This window comes from Mycteria americana, chromosome Z, assembly GCF_035582795.1.
Source record: "Mycteria americana isolate JAX WOST 10 ecotype Jacksonville Zoo and Gardens chromosome Z, USCA_MyAme_1.0, whole genome shotgun sequence".
Classification (NCBI taxonomy): domain Eukaryota; kingdom Metazoa; phylum Chordata; class Aves; order Ciconiiformes; family Ciconiidae; genus Mycteria; species Mycteria americana.
Genome location: NC_134396.1, coordinates 11674187 through 11689243, shown reverse-complemented (window position 1 = coordinate 11689243; position 15057 = coordinate 11674187). Strand labels below are relative to the sequence as shown.

General features: G+C 40.3%; 1 protein-coding gene across 1 annotated transcript in view; it reads right to left on the bottom strand.

The window, feature by feature from the left end:
- The window catches only part of NDUFS4 (NADH:ubiquinone oxidoreductase subunit S4), a 49763-nt gene extending 43670 nt beyond the window's left edge, over positions 1–6093 (bottom strand). Inside the window, exon 1 of the mRNA XM_075527144.1 lies at positions 5937–6093. Within this exon, the coding sequence (XP_075383259.1) occupies positions 5937–6022 (86 nt within the window). The 5' untranslated portion in view covers positions 6023–6093. The remainder of the gene's footprint in view (positions 1–5936) is intronic.
- Between the last annotated feature and the right edge of the window lie 8964 nt (positions 6094–15057).

Genomic DNA, 15057 nt, shown 5'->3' with positions numbered 1-15057 from the left:
AATGATCTTGATCTTAGCTCACTAGGAGACAAGTTGTGCATTAGAAGGTTAAACTACATTATACGCAGTATTTTTCACTTTTTCATTTCTCTAATCTGTGACAGAATTCTTCACTTTGACAACAACATCCTACTGCTCTAATGTTTCATTAGATCCAACATCTTTGTTCCGCCATGGGGGATTTCCAAAGCTTCCTCTTTCCATTTTAAAGGAAACAGGGAGCACTCCTACACCCTACTTCCCACCAAAGAGAGAAGCCAAAACCAGGAAATCTAAAACACCATTCTGGTTCACCAGAGCCACTCTGACCTTGTAATAAAGGTGCATATCCATGAACACCACACCAGTCATGAATAAGACAGTATGTCGTTGTCCCATCAACTTTTACAGGACAGAAGCAAGTAGTGATGGATTAGCAACTTTGAAATCCTATGTAAAGTACTGCAAAAGGACTCAAGTCATCCTACTTGTCAGAAATCTCCTACTCTCTCCCTCAAAGCATGCAAAACTGATGGGGAAAGAGGGCCTTCCTTCACAAGAGCCACACACCACATCAGCATCAAAGGACATGTGACTATAAAAAAAGTAACAACTGATGATGCTTTCCATCACAGTGAATATGTAAGATTTGGCTGCTAGACCCTCTCTTATCCACACAATCATTATTCGAACAGTGTGGACAGAGTCAAAGGGAATGTATTTTCAATTAATTATACACTTAGATATATGGAACCTCTACTTCTCCCAAACTATTGCTTCAGGATGTCTGCAAGATCAGATAAACACTCACTGCTGTTTGGAGTCTTGCTTTTAAACTTATCCTCATTAAGTGTACAAACTGCCATGCTTTTCATCTTTTTCTCCCCTTGCTATGTCCATTTGTCTCTCCACATCTTTCACCTTGAGTCTGCTCCAAATCTCCATGTCACCACAATCTTATGACCAAAAAACTCCCTGGAGTTTTTTTCCACATTTCAGTTTACAGTTGTACTATTGTGTTGCGAGATAGTCTGATTCACTGTACTTTTTCTGATACACATTAAAAACAAAATAGATATTAAAGATAAAATTGTAAAATTCAAGTTAGATACATATTTTAAAAGGTCTTTTCCCCCTATGAATAACCAGAATGAAAGTATGTATAAACACCACTTATACAGAAAAGGCAAGACCTCAAAAAACTTCTTCCCCTGGTCTTATCTTGAAATTTTATTCCAGGTACTGTTTGCAGATGCAGTTAGCCATTGGAATTAATTTTGATGAAGTTAAACGCCGCAGAACTATTTTTTTCATTAATGAAAACCAAAGCTTCTGATGTGTCTGAACTTGACAACACCACACATATATTATCTCGCACAGTATATGAGAGTAAGTAGCAGACACGCATTACAGCTGGATGAAAAATAAGTAATACAACTGCTGCAACACACTACTTATTCCAAACTTGACAAAAATGTCACACTGGCTAGTGCTAACACTGGCTAAAGAGTGCTTCTATTAACCAGACGCAGTCAGAGCTTTGTGTATCTTTGATCTTTGGGTAGCTCTCTGGTCTACCCAGATCTAGATCTGGGAAGTCTACTAAGCCCTATTTTAACGTATGGCTTAGTATGAACATGCAACAAAAAAGCCAACACTATTTTGAAGAAAGAAAATAAAACCAAAACCCAAAACAACACCACAAAAGAGTCAGCTAGTTACCTTAAGGGGAAAAAAAAACTTTTTTGGAAAAGTTAATGAACACTTTTTCTATTATTCATGAAAGAGCAAGACAGAAAATGAAACAGGTTTCTTCTATATTTTATCAGTCCTTTATTTTCCCACAAAAATGGCTTGCCCCTCTTTTTACTGAGTGGGAAGCTTGCTTATGTATACGATAACCGAAGAATAAGATTTAAATGGCATCCCAGGTTTCTTCATTCTCTTGAGCATATAGCATGAATTGAGTAACAGGCTTTCTGCTACACAAATGCCCATATTTCTTTGCTTTCATAACCTCAGGTATCCATTTATGATGAACTAGCAAAACATTTGCTATCACACTCAGAGCCTTTACAAGAGAATTACAAGAGGAAGGTAATACATTTTGAAGAACCATCATCTATCACTGAAAAGTGGCAAGAACAATCCATTATCATGAAATGTAGGGACTGTGTAGCCAGGTATTATGCCTGCACACACAAAATACTCTACTTCTGCAACAGAAATTAGTAACTTTGTATCCTGATTGCAATACCTTGTGAAATAAAGGTACTCTGAGATACTAAGTGGTTTTGGAACAAATAGCTGATTCCTAGTTCAGCAGAAATTTGTTTGAACTTTTCTTTTCCCAGCTCCACCTACCCATATTTTCTAATGCAGGGTGACACTGCAATCTTTCCCAAGACAAAGACATTTAGGAGTCCTTCCTCTGCTTTCCTCCAATTCACATGAAACTTAAAGAAATGTAAATATGTTATTTAAATTACACCCCTTAATCAAGTTTTGGCTGCAGATAACTAAGAGGTAAAATTTGAAGTAATTAGGCAAGACAAACAAGGTACAACTTTCCTCCTGAAGAGGTCAATCTCAGAAGAGCACGTTCAACATAATTTCAGACTCCTGAAACCTTGACAGATCTTACAGCATGACAGCTTCAAAACTGTGATCTAAGCAAAGGAGGCACTTCTACTTTCTGTATCAGCTCAAGCCATCTGCTGATGGTTTATTAGGCTCACCACCAGACAGAATAATGATAGACTCAGTAACCACTGCTTCAGTGATTTAATCTAGGCACAGAGAACTTCATAAATATATAAGGAATGTTGCTGCATGTTCTCTTAACTTCAGACTGAATACTTATTTCCTTCTTGTGTTACCAGTAACCAGTTCAGAATCACGAAGCAGCTTGGACATAAATATTTCAAAGTGCTTAAACATGTACTGACAAATTCAATCTTTGCATTAGAAGATGTCATAGTATTTGTAAGAACCAAATATAACTCATGGAATCAGAACAGAAAGTCTCTTTTGACTATTGGAAAGTGATCTTGGAAATTGTTTTCAAAATCAGAGGGTAGATATACTATTCTGTAATTGAAGTTCTGAAAACTGGAGAACTATCAGAAGTTTCACATACAAAAATCTCAAAAAAACACTGCAAATAAAACTACTGCTTGAAGGTTTTAACTTTAATCCTACAGTACTCAAACAATAAGCTATATTAGTCTCATAACCTAATTTAGGCAAATAACATGAAACCGTAATCAACTTGTACCAAACTTGACCAAACCTTTCTCTGAATCTGAGTAAACAACAGCATAGTGTTGAAGTGACAGAAGAATCAGTCAAATGCCCTCACAGTTGAGAATTCCAGCATCTTCTTCAGTCATCTCCTAAGAACAGTGTTAACTTTCATTGTTAGTAATTCTAACACCTATATTTACTTTCAGATACACATCTAGCATACTGGTATAGTACATTTTTTCTACAGATTGACAAATATACAGACTACTCCAATAATAAATTAGGCAGACAAAGGCTTTAAATATATTCTGAATTTGTTGTAACAAAGAAGCTACTTGCACCAAACTGTATCTGTCAAAATACTTTTCTGAAAGGAAACTAGTATTGCAGGATCTGTATACCCAATTGCAAGATATGCTGCAAACCATTGGCTTCTGGGCAGTTGCTGATCATTATAACTGGAAAATAAGCTTAACTGGTTTGTATTATAAGACAATTCACAATTCTGTGACATAGGCAAGTTCCTTTATCCCGTTTTTACAAAGTGAGATATGAGATACTAAAGCTAGAAATGGGACTGGTATACCGCCAAGCTTTGAGGCATCTACCTGTCTACTGAAATTTATGATGTTAGTGTCATCTAGATTTCTGGTAAAATACAATGGATTATATGGTATATAAGAAAGGTATCCACAAAAGAAAACAAACCAAACAGCTGCTTTCAAGAAGCAATAGAAAGTACAGAAGCAAAAGATACACTTTCTCCCATTCACCTCTATCTAATTTTATTACCTCACTATGAGCTGCAGGAAGACATCTTGAATTTAAAATTTAGAGCCCCAAATCCTTTTCTGTAATTATGTACCTTGATTTTCCCTTCCAAGTAGGGAGACTGCTGGGGCTGCTTAACAATGTTTTTTGTATAAAACAGTAACTGAGAAGAGGAAAGATGTAAGTTTCAGTGCCTACTTCATCAAGAAAATAATTATTACTTTACCAAAATTATGCAATGAATGACAGCCTTAACTGTTCCTTCATACTACCAAAACGATCTTATTCTGAAACATCTTTTCCTTGTTACAAAGAAAATTTTATTCTCACTCTTCCAACATGCAATGATTGCAAAGATGTGTAAAACTTTAAATAAGAGAAACTCATAGGGCTCTTCCCTGCCTCTTCTCCAAGAAACCTGCAGTTTTATGATCAGGCCACTCTCCTACAGAATGTGAAACGTAAGTTCCAGTCCCCCTCAGGCAAATATCTTCAACCTCCCTCTTATTGAAAATATTAAGGGACAATAATTCTTCAGTCTCCCTCTGTGGCGGGGAAGGAACCTAAGGTACTATTTCAAAGAAGAAATTTCCTGGAAGAAATACCAACTTAAGAGTCCCCACCTCACATTTGCATGCTGTTCATTCCCACCCCTGCTACATCCTACTATTTGTTCTGGAATAACTGCTTAAAAGGTAGAGTGGTAAAGCTTTAAAACAAACAAACAAAATTATTTTTAACCTGAATCAGTTGACTGATCCAATTTACCACATGGCACTGGCAACAGTTGTGTCAACACCACAAAGGACTAAAAGAAGGGCAGAAACAAGCAGTCAAACATGAACAGTAAGTTTCTGCATTAGCATAGAGGAATTTCTAAATTCATATGCACAGATTCCAAAGCATTTTTATGAGACTGAGGATTAATCTTCAGCACCGTAAAACAGGTACGTTTTTAAGAGACAGGAAGCAGCAGTAATCGATAGGACAGTCAGAGCATAAAAAGTGGGAAAAAACAGTATGGCCATAGTCATCCTTTCTATATGTGTATATATAACTTTCTGTGTGTGTTTTTATATATATATATATATATGTATATAGACCCCACAGATTTAAAAAATTTCCTGAAACTATCTTTTATGCATGTTTATATGTAAAGATTCAAGTAGCGTGGAAAAGCAAATCCTCCAAATCATAGTTAATAGCATTGAACCATATTTTTGCTCTTGACTAGAGGGGAGTCTTACAAAAACCTAAGTCCTGTGACATGCACAGCAGTAAATACATGCACGTATCTTCAGCTACAGGTTGGGTCATGTATTGGACTTCCATTACAGGTCTCTGCATTGAAGAAACAAACAGCAAAGTGACACTAAAAATTATAAAGCGATTTCAAGGAATCGGTGAAAGAGTAGCTACGCACCCCCTGAAAAAAGCAACAGATCTTGGGGAGGGGACGGAGAGGAAAAGCTACAGGATACAGAATAAGGCAAAGGGGTGCAAATCTCTGGGAAGGTCGCGCTGGCGATGGAAGGAGCCATCGACCTCTCCGGCTCCCTGGCAGCAAGGCAAACGCTGCCCGCCACGCCGGGCACGGCGGGGCTCCTCTGCCGTTTCGACCAACTCCCGACCTCCGGGCGCCGCAAGGACACCGGGCGGGCGGGCACAGCGAGGAAGACAGCAAAGACAGACACGGACAAACACGCACAACCCTGGAGAAGTGCCTCGGCCAGGCGCCTGCTGGCAGCCCGGCCGCCCCCCGCGCGCGGCGGGGCCCGGCGCGCCCCCCCCGGCCTAGCGCCCGAGGCGGCCGCGGCGAAGCCCTAGGCCCGGGTCAGGCTCCTCGGGAGCGCGGCCGCCCCCGCCGGCCGCCGCCGGCGAGCCCCTGGCTGCGGCGGTGCCGCCCGCCCGGCCGGCGGAGCGCCCGCGGTGCCCGTTACCTGGCCGGCGACAGGCGAGCCGCGGCGGCCCCGCTCCTCGCGACAAGGTGCCTCAGAGCCGCTGACATTGAGAGAGCCGCCGCCATGACGCTCGCCGCAGCCGCTGGGAGACGGCGGCGTCGCAGGGCCAAACCTCCTCCGCCCAGACAGGAAACGCGAAGGCGAGGGCGGAAAGAAGGCGCGGGAGGGGCGGGCAGGGAGGGAGAGAGGGCTCGGGAAGGGGAGAAGAGAAGGGGTGGGGGGCTGCTGGTACCCCATCGCCAGCACTGAGGAAGGTCAGGCCCGGTGCCCGTAGCCCCGTGGAGAAGCTATGCACGCGTTTGGGGCGCAGGCACCCCTTTCCCCCAGCTGAGCGTTCGGCCCAGAAACGTTTTAGGGCCGCTTGGGGCGTGACGCCATCTTCTCGATGGCAGGGGACGAGCCCCCCGGGGGGGTGGCGCAGGCCTCGGGGCCCAGCGGCCTCACCGCCCGCCGTGGCAGGGTGGCGGGGCTGGCCGAAGTGTGTGTCTCCGGGGCGGGCCGGCAAGGCAGGGAGGGCACGGCAGCCTCCCGGCCCGGGTGTCCCCAGCGCCTGGAGCCCCTCCTGCTTGGGCAGGAAACCTGTGGGACGGGTGGTTTTGGCCCCATCCTTTCCCATTACGTTTCACAGAGGAAATGGTGCATTCCGTACAAAGACATCAAAGCTTTGATATATCTTCTTGCACCTGTTTTTTGACATGTTTCTTAGTTTCATATCTAAAATGGATCCACATTCTTGGTTCGTTAAGATAAGCTAGTCTCTAACATACTGTGCTACCTTTAGGAGCTCTGTTTTGTTTTTAAACCAATTCCAGTCTTTCTTCCTATAGTTAAGCAAGGAAGATGGGCAAGACCCCAGTTAATACATTAACTGTAAAAGGGAAGTAAATAACAGTACTTATGCCCTGGAAGCATTATGGTGCTGTGTTTGTGGTTAAAGAAGACAGATTGCTCTAAATCAAGAGTCAAATACAATCGTATTCAGTGCCAAAACCTCAAATGACCTCAAGTTTCAAAAAATGTGTAGCACAAAAGCATAGTGTTATCATAGGATCTGTAATACTGTGAAGGACTGAAAAGTTTTTGGTTCTGGGGGGAAAAAAGGTGGTATTCCTAAAATTATTCCAATTATTTTTATATTAAAAATCTGTTGACATTTTGAAAAAAGCTTAGCTAAAGTTTCAGCTTCAATTTTACTGAAAAACTGAAAAATATTTAGAAGTTAGTTAAACAAAAAAGTGATGAAATTCCTACAGGAGATGTTGGTTTTGACTAACTGTTTCTGTGTTGCTCCAGGAGAAGCCAGCCTTGTTCTCAATTTTGACAGCACAGTTTGACAGGGTCAGATACACAAATTCTGCACAAGCGAATAAATTGAGCATTTTCCTGCCCCAAATAAAGGAAGACGGAAGAATAGTTGTAATGAAACATTAAACAAACTTTCAATGAATGTCTTCTGCAGTTATCAAATCAACAGAGTATTACTTTCCAATAAGAACAAACAAGCAACACCCTTTTATTGTATAATCCTAATTAAATGTCAGACCTAGAGCCATTACTTCATAGTCTTTTTATTAGGCAAACGTTGCAAAATACTTTCTGTTGCAAATCATTCTGTTAGAACTTTCCACTCTCAAATATGTCATTTTCTATGCTTTCTTCCCATCAAATATTTCTGAATTGTGGGGAAATTAAAATGTATACTGTTTTTCCCTTTCAAAACAACAACAATGCTGCAGAAGAAGAAGAAAAGTGAAAAATCTTTCTGGGCAGCATAATACAGAGACACAGTAAGGGCAGTGTTTTACAAATTTGGTGGGTTTATGGGTAGGAGTATTTAAAATTAATTTTTCAATCATTAGTGAATATGTTCAAAGTCAGATGTAAGAGAGCAGGAGTAATATTGTAGCAATGATGAATTGAAATGACTTATATGGGGAGGTGATATCCTTTGTTAAATGCAGATGAGAAAATACCCCAAACTTTTGAACTTCCGAGTTTTTCTTCAGGGATTTTCAGAGAAAGACTTGAAAAACTCCATTCCCCAAAGGTTTTTGTGATTTTTTTTCCAACTGTATCAGTTATCAGCCTAATAATGCGTGTTATCTCTCGCACCGAACCTTCAGTCACATGCAGGTAGACATAGTAAGAATATCTGCATCTCGGGAAATTAATGAACTTCTCTCTCTCTCTTCCAAAATCTTTTTCCAGTGCATGAGTGGTGGTAGGTTAGAGGAGGCTTTCACACCAACTCAGATTTACTTCAGCTAATCTAAACTTGTCCCTTTTGTGGTACTTCAGCTAAGAGAAATGTTCTGTCATTTCTAGAAGCAGAGGAAGATTTCTGGAAGCAGAGGAAGATTTCATAGCTGTTCAAAGGCACCAGTGGTTTGGTGAGGCCAGTTGCCCTTGAGGGCTCCATTGTAAACTGAGGCAAGTTGTATGAGTCTGTCTACTTTGCATCAGCTGGCAGATCATCACAGCTCAGCTGAAGACCTTTGGGGTAGATCCAGCTTTGTATCTGGTGTCTTCTTTCACTGTCAGAGATGGAGCCGGTGGTTTGGGCAGCACATGAAGGCTCCTGTGTTTCACGTGGCTCAGTTCTTTGAACTCCTGCTCTCCCTGCTACCTCTTCTTTGGGTGGGCGAAGGGCAGAGGTAGCACACGGCAGCTGGAATTTGGAGTTGCCACCTTATTAACTGAATCTGTCAAAGGAGGGTGCCAAATTCAGGAGCTGCCTTTGGCAGCTGCAGAGACAGGACTGTCTTGTGCTAGATCACAGCGACTGATGGGCTTGAGCATGTGCGCAAGTGAACGTGCTGCTTGTTGCTAGCACAGTCCCTGGAACCGGTTTGGCCCTGGCCAATTAGCACTGTCCCGAACAATGTCTGAGCACAGTCTGGGAACTAGCGTGGGCCTGGGACTGTTCCTAATAAGCCATGTGGATGAGGCCATTCTGGGTTTTGGATTGTTTTTTTGGAGCAGGGGAGAAGAGGGGAAAGAGTTTAGCTCCATGGATGTGGGCTGTGCCACGTAAGCTGAGCTGCATCAGGGGTACAAAAGGGTCCTCGGACTGTTTATTTACTAATATAAATGTAACCATAGCATTTGTTGCTGAAGTATTATTGTATAGGAGTCACAAACACATGAAAGACTATTTCAAGACAAATAATCATAGCTCTCCAGAGACAGCATGTGTGGCACTTCCAAGTACACAGTTTACCGTGAAATTAATATGCACCAACAGTCCCTTGCAGTCTGGTGCCTGAGAAAGGGAGAGATAGGAGTTTTTCTGCCTCCCACTGTTTCTCCAGGTTTAGAAGTAGACCTGTAAGATACTCCTACGTAGGTTTAAGTTGAATGTATACTGTTTTATCTGATTGGCTTAAATTTGTGTAAATGTATTCATGCATATAATACAACACCTTTTAAAATCATCATGTCTTAGGTTAAACTAATGAATTAGTGTGTGTAACAGTCTTAGAAAATGAAGTGTTAAATGCCGTATTCCCCCAAATAATTTGATGCATCAATTTTTGAGGTGACTGCAGAAGAATCATTCTAAGTCCATATTTCATGAAGGCTTAAACTTTTCATTCATAATTCTGGCTGCAAGCTGGTCTTCTGTCACTGATATACTGTGAAACACTGTCCCTCAAGACTGAAACAGTTCATGTGCCAGCACTTATTGTGCTGTACAGTATGCTCACAGTTCCTATTGTCTCACTCTATGAGAAAGCTTATTAGCTTAACTATGCAGAGTTGGAGTCATATTTTCTCTTCACATATGTGAGTTGCACAAATTGTGAGAATTGCAGAGGAAAATCTAACCTTTTACTTTTTTCCTGCAAGGCTGAGGTTGCACAGCTTTACTTCATGCCCAAGCAAATCAATTCTGGTACAAATAATTTCATAGTCTCAAATAAACCACAGTTACCAGTGACAAGCAGAATTCTAGAGCTATTCCTTAATGTATTGTTGCTTTGAATTGGTTTGTTTTCTTCTGGGTGGCAGAGAGGAACTATGTAGGAAACAATAGCATCAGTCTCAAAGATCTCAACAGGCTAATGCGGCAAAGAACTGGTAGAAAAGGGGTACAACATACAAGCAAACTGATTACGCTGCATGTATTCCCAGTTCCATTTTGTTTGTTGGTTGTATTGCTTTTACATATAGCAGTTATGGTTTCAGTGTTGGATAACTCTCAGATTCTGACCCTTCAGACATCTAAGCATGACAGCTTAACACACACTAAATAATTCACATCGCTTAACTTTTATGGGACTGGAACTTAGTTTTTAAAATACTAATTTTTAGTTTGAATATTGTAGTTTGAAAATTTTATCTTTGTAAGAGCTTACTCTGTAAGTAGTGACTCTTTTGGCCCCATTCTGTCCAAAATAATTTCTTTTGCTGATGAAATATCACCTGCAGTTACGCTTGCAGTTTTTTTGAGTATTTGCAGTGGGACAAAGGCTATTCCTCTTATATAGTCCTTTGCAAACCTTACCATGCTTTAGGTGTCAGGATAAATTTAATGGGAGAATTTATCCCAAATGTCAATTTCTGCATTAAAAGATGAATTACCATAAGAACATGATGTTTTGGGATTTTAGTATTTATTTACATTCTCTTATATGGCAGTCAGGGTGGTAAGGAAGCTGACAATATTCTCAAAGTCTGTTTGATTGCATATGAAATTTAAAGTGCAGTTGGAGCTGTCTGGATTTAATTTTTCCCCTCCTTTGGTATGGGGGAATAAAACATCTCAGCTCATACGGGAGAAAAAAATTAAAACCAGGCAGAGCCAGCCCCATTGTAAGCTTCACATGCAATCAAACGGCCTCGCAGGGAAACTCCCCTTCCTGGCTGCACTGCTGCCACTGGTGAACCACAATTAAAAAAAAAATCACTTTTTATACTCCCTGCTTTCAAGCTAGACATTGACATGTGAACCAAGATCTTCTTTTTAACTATTGCCCGGGAGGCCACCAAAGAATCCCAGCTGACCCCCTGCCATCAGAGTGAGTGATGGTCGGCTGCTGGTGTTGCAGCTCACTTCCCCCAGGCTGCCACCCTGAGAGATCCCACCATCCACCGTCGGTGTGAGTGACATTAGCCCACTGGGCTTTGAAAACACTTTTCAGGTCGGTCATCGCGGAGAGATAGCTTCCTTCACACACACCATCAGGGTGAGTGACGTCAGGCCACTAGGGTTTAAAATACAGACCCTCAGGCTTGCTAAGCTGACACTGCTGAGAAAACTGCTTTTATTGTTTTACATCAGCAGGGACCTCTTTGTCTTTTTTTGCATTGTTTACTTAGAAGCCAGCCTCCCCCTTCCCCGACTCCCACCCCAGACAATTATTAACATCTGTAGGGTAATTTCTACTTCTTTTTTTTTTTTTTTTTTTGCAACTGGAGGTAAAGCAGATTTTAGTCTTTGAATTTTTATAGCCATCTGCTTTCTTATATGATTTTTGAAAGATCCTGGGTGTGCCTGAATATTTGTTAGTGGGAGAGTCTTAGAATAATAAAAGGAGAGCAATTCTTAGAGATTCTAGTCCTTTTAGCTGTCCAGGTCAGGCACTCCTTGATCGATAATGCTAATGATAGTCATTCTTCCTTCTTAGCTTTTCCTGAGGTTCCTGGAAAATTAAGACTTCAGGAAATGTTTCTCTCCAGTCTTGACAGAGTATGACTCTGGCTGGTGCTTGGTCTTCCGATTCATGCTGCAAAAATGTAAAGGCTCCTCTCTAGCCACCATTATAGAAATCTATACCTGACATTTTGGATAGTTTTTGAACCCTAAATTCAGATGATGAGATTTTAGGAGCTTTGTGAAATAATACATGGGATTTAGGATAAAACCCCCTAAACTGGTTAATATGGAATAAAAAGATTTTAAATTGTCACTTTATAATATTGCTGAAAACACTGTATCATAGAATAATATGTAGTGCAGTAAAAGTACCATTTTTCTGAACTCTATTTCCCTTTCATTCAAAATTAGGAAATGTTTCTTGATATATTACTGAAAAGTAGTGATTTTCCTCAAATATTTATGTGTAAAGAATTCTAATTCCTTATGAAAACAGCAAACATAGGTAAGCTAAAATAAATACATGCATTTGAGAATTTAGGGAAATCAATTCTGAGAAAGATTACTTGGTTAATTGTTAATTTATTTAAAGGTATAGGATAGTATTGAAACGAACATTTTTTTGTCTCATTTGCGACTTTATTTTCTTTTTCTTTGCTCTGTGCAATTTGAAGCTCATCTCTCTGTGATCTCATCTTTGTATGCATAAACTCAGTTTGGAGTCAGATTTCACAAGAGGTACTGTGCAGAGTACCATTGTTCTTTAAGAGAAATTTGATTGTTTAAAATAGTCTCACTTCTTCTTCAGCTTGCCTATTTTTTGAATGGCATCAACTACAGATAGATACTGAATGGCACCAGTTTCATTGAAGGAAGAGGCTTTATAATGTTTTTGAGAGATTAGGAGGATATTATTGAAAATACGTAATAAAAATGTATTTTGATGAAGCAACTGGGCTGTCCAGTAAAATACTTTTGAAAAGAATTTGCTTTAGCCTTATGAGAACTGAAATATAGAACAGAAATATATTAACAGTGCAATACTAGATCAGACTGAGGTCCTCTTAAGTTAGCATGAAAGTAGCCGCTAGTAGTTACCACTACAAGATGCTTCTGAGGACACTGCAGGCAAGGATGACACTGACTCTTCCACACAGAAGTTTTTGTCCTAAGTAATATCCGTAAACATTAAGGTTTTTCCTTCTCATAAAAGTTATTTTAAAGATGCAGTTTTAATGAGCTTGATAATATCCTGTGGTAGTAAACACCACAAGCCAGTTATGTATTGTGTGTGGTCTTTTAAATTACTGTCCTAAGCCCCACCTCACTTCCATACAAATGAGACTTTCAAGGCCAACTGCTTGTTTCTACCCCATACAAACTGAAGCAAGAACTGGACCCCAGACTTCTGCAGTTCAGAACCACAGAGAAGACTGGGTATCTTAACTGCTGTGGTATCATATTTGCAAGAGGTTTTAAGGAGTGCTTTTGGTTTTTCTCCTGGCTGCAGTGATTTGTCATTGTGCTCCTGCTTTCTTGACCAGACTGAAGACAGCGCTACTTCTAGCTTTCTTTGTGCTGTTTGCAGGAGTTCATGTGTTGCTCCGAGCACACTGGTGTGCCGGCTCTCATACTAGCAGCACATCCCAACCAGCTCCCCTGTCTAGCATGATCTGGGAAAGGGCGGTGTCTATTCATTGCTGTGCAGCTTTGGGATTCCTCTGCCGTGGAAATCTCCAGGTCTCCATCTGGTCAAAAGTCTGACCATAGTAACTTGTGTGAGGATTGATTCATTTGTCACAGACCTAGCATTGCGAAACCTGTCTGTTCAGAAATGAGAAGTTGGCCCCAAATGTCATGAGTTTGTTAAAAAATTTTAAAAAATAAAAATAAAAATATGGGTTGCCTCCAGACATTTGGGTCTTTTTGGTTTACTCAGTTTGCATATTCAAATTATCCTACAGAACCATGAACATTATTTGGATCTTTGTTGTGAAATGAAAATTAAGTTTTCTCTTAAGTGCACAGCTTGAGAGTCTAAGATTCACAAGAGCTGCCAAAAAGTCTGCAGTATCTGTGACTGTCCATATAGAAATGAAAGATGGATGTCCCTATAGCAACTGGAATCTGAAATCAAGAGATTGCAAAAAGGAAGGCAACAACCCAGTTGGGTTATGCTTGCTTTGGCTCTGAGTACTTTGGATAAGGAATTACAAGTTCTGTATCTGTCTGCCTTATGCACTGGCATGCTGGATCTGGAAGAGACCACACATGTATTTCTGCACCTTCTGTATTTGGATGGAAGACATCAAAATCTTCTACTAAAATGCAGCATGCTATATCGTGCTTTAAACTTTGATTGTGACCATCACTGTATTAGCTGCACCAGCATTGTTGGTTTTGGTGACACAATTAGTTTCTGCAAAAAGGATTGTGGTGCCAGGAAAATAATACGATTTCTGTAAAGCAGCTGTTGGAATTCTTAAGGATTAATGATTCTGTTTCCATGGAAGTAAACTACCGAAATACATATTGGCAGAATATTTTCTAAATAGAATATTTAGAAAATGTCCAGAAAAAAAATTTCTGAGTTGTTTATAAGAGAAGATGTTGAAGAATGTGCTGGTTTTACTTAATACACTGGTGAAGGAACACTAGGCCCTCCTCAAAATAACCCCTGGTCAGATTATCTGCTGTAGGAATACATTTTTTTAATACAGATGCTTGGCAGTGGCATCTTTAGCTTGCCCACCACACCTTTCCCAAAATGTGCTGTTATTTTTATGAACTAAGGCTCCTGATTGCTTATTCACAATAATTCTCTCTTTTCTCTTCTTCTCTAAACGGCTTCCTATAAACTCATTTTCTACTGGATAAATCACAGTGACACCAGTGATGCACATTATTTTTCCGCTGGCTAAGATACGATGGCCTTTAGTATAAAACTAATCACAAAAATGAAGTTCTGAAAAAGGTTGTCTACTTACCTGTGTTGCTCAGTACAGTTTTTTTCTAAAGGCCTGAGCTCTGCTTTGGTATTAGTAGTGTACACAGTTAATTACGAGATTATCATTCTGGTAGTCATACAATTTCTATCGCATACCATAATTTGTCTTGAGGATTTTTAAAAGTGCTATAAATTAGTAATTTCACTCCACTTGCATCATCTAATTAAATAAGATGAGGACCTCAAATGCCACAAGATTTCTACTTACAAGAAGTAGTTATGTTCTTAATTTTGGAGAGTATAGCTTGATGTGTTACCAAGTCAAATGTCAGGGTCTTAAAATGAAATAAGTTGTAGGCCTGTTTCAACATTTGGGGAGAATGGGATGGTTCTACCCTATGCCACTAAAAGGCTTAGCATATTAGTATGCTTGCCACTATCAGCCATTCAGCTGCAGGACAGTGTCATACTGAGGAACAGATGACTTGCATCCAACAGGAAAGTGGCAAAGCAAAAGTGACATTCATTCCCTGTCAAATGAAAATGAACTATTA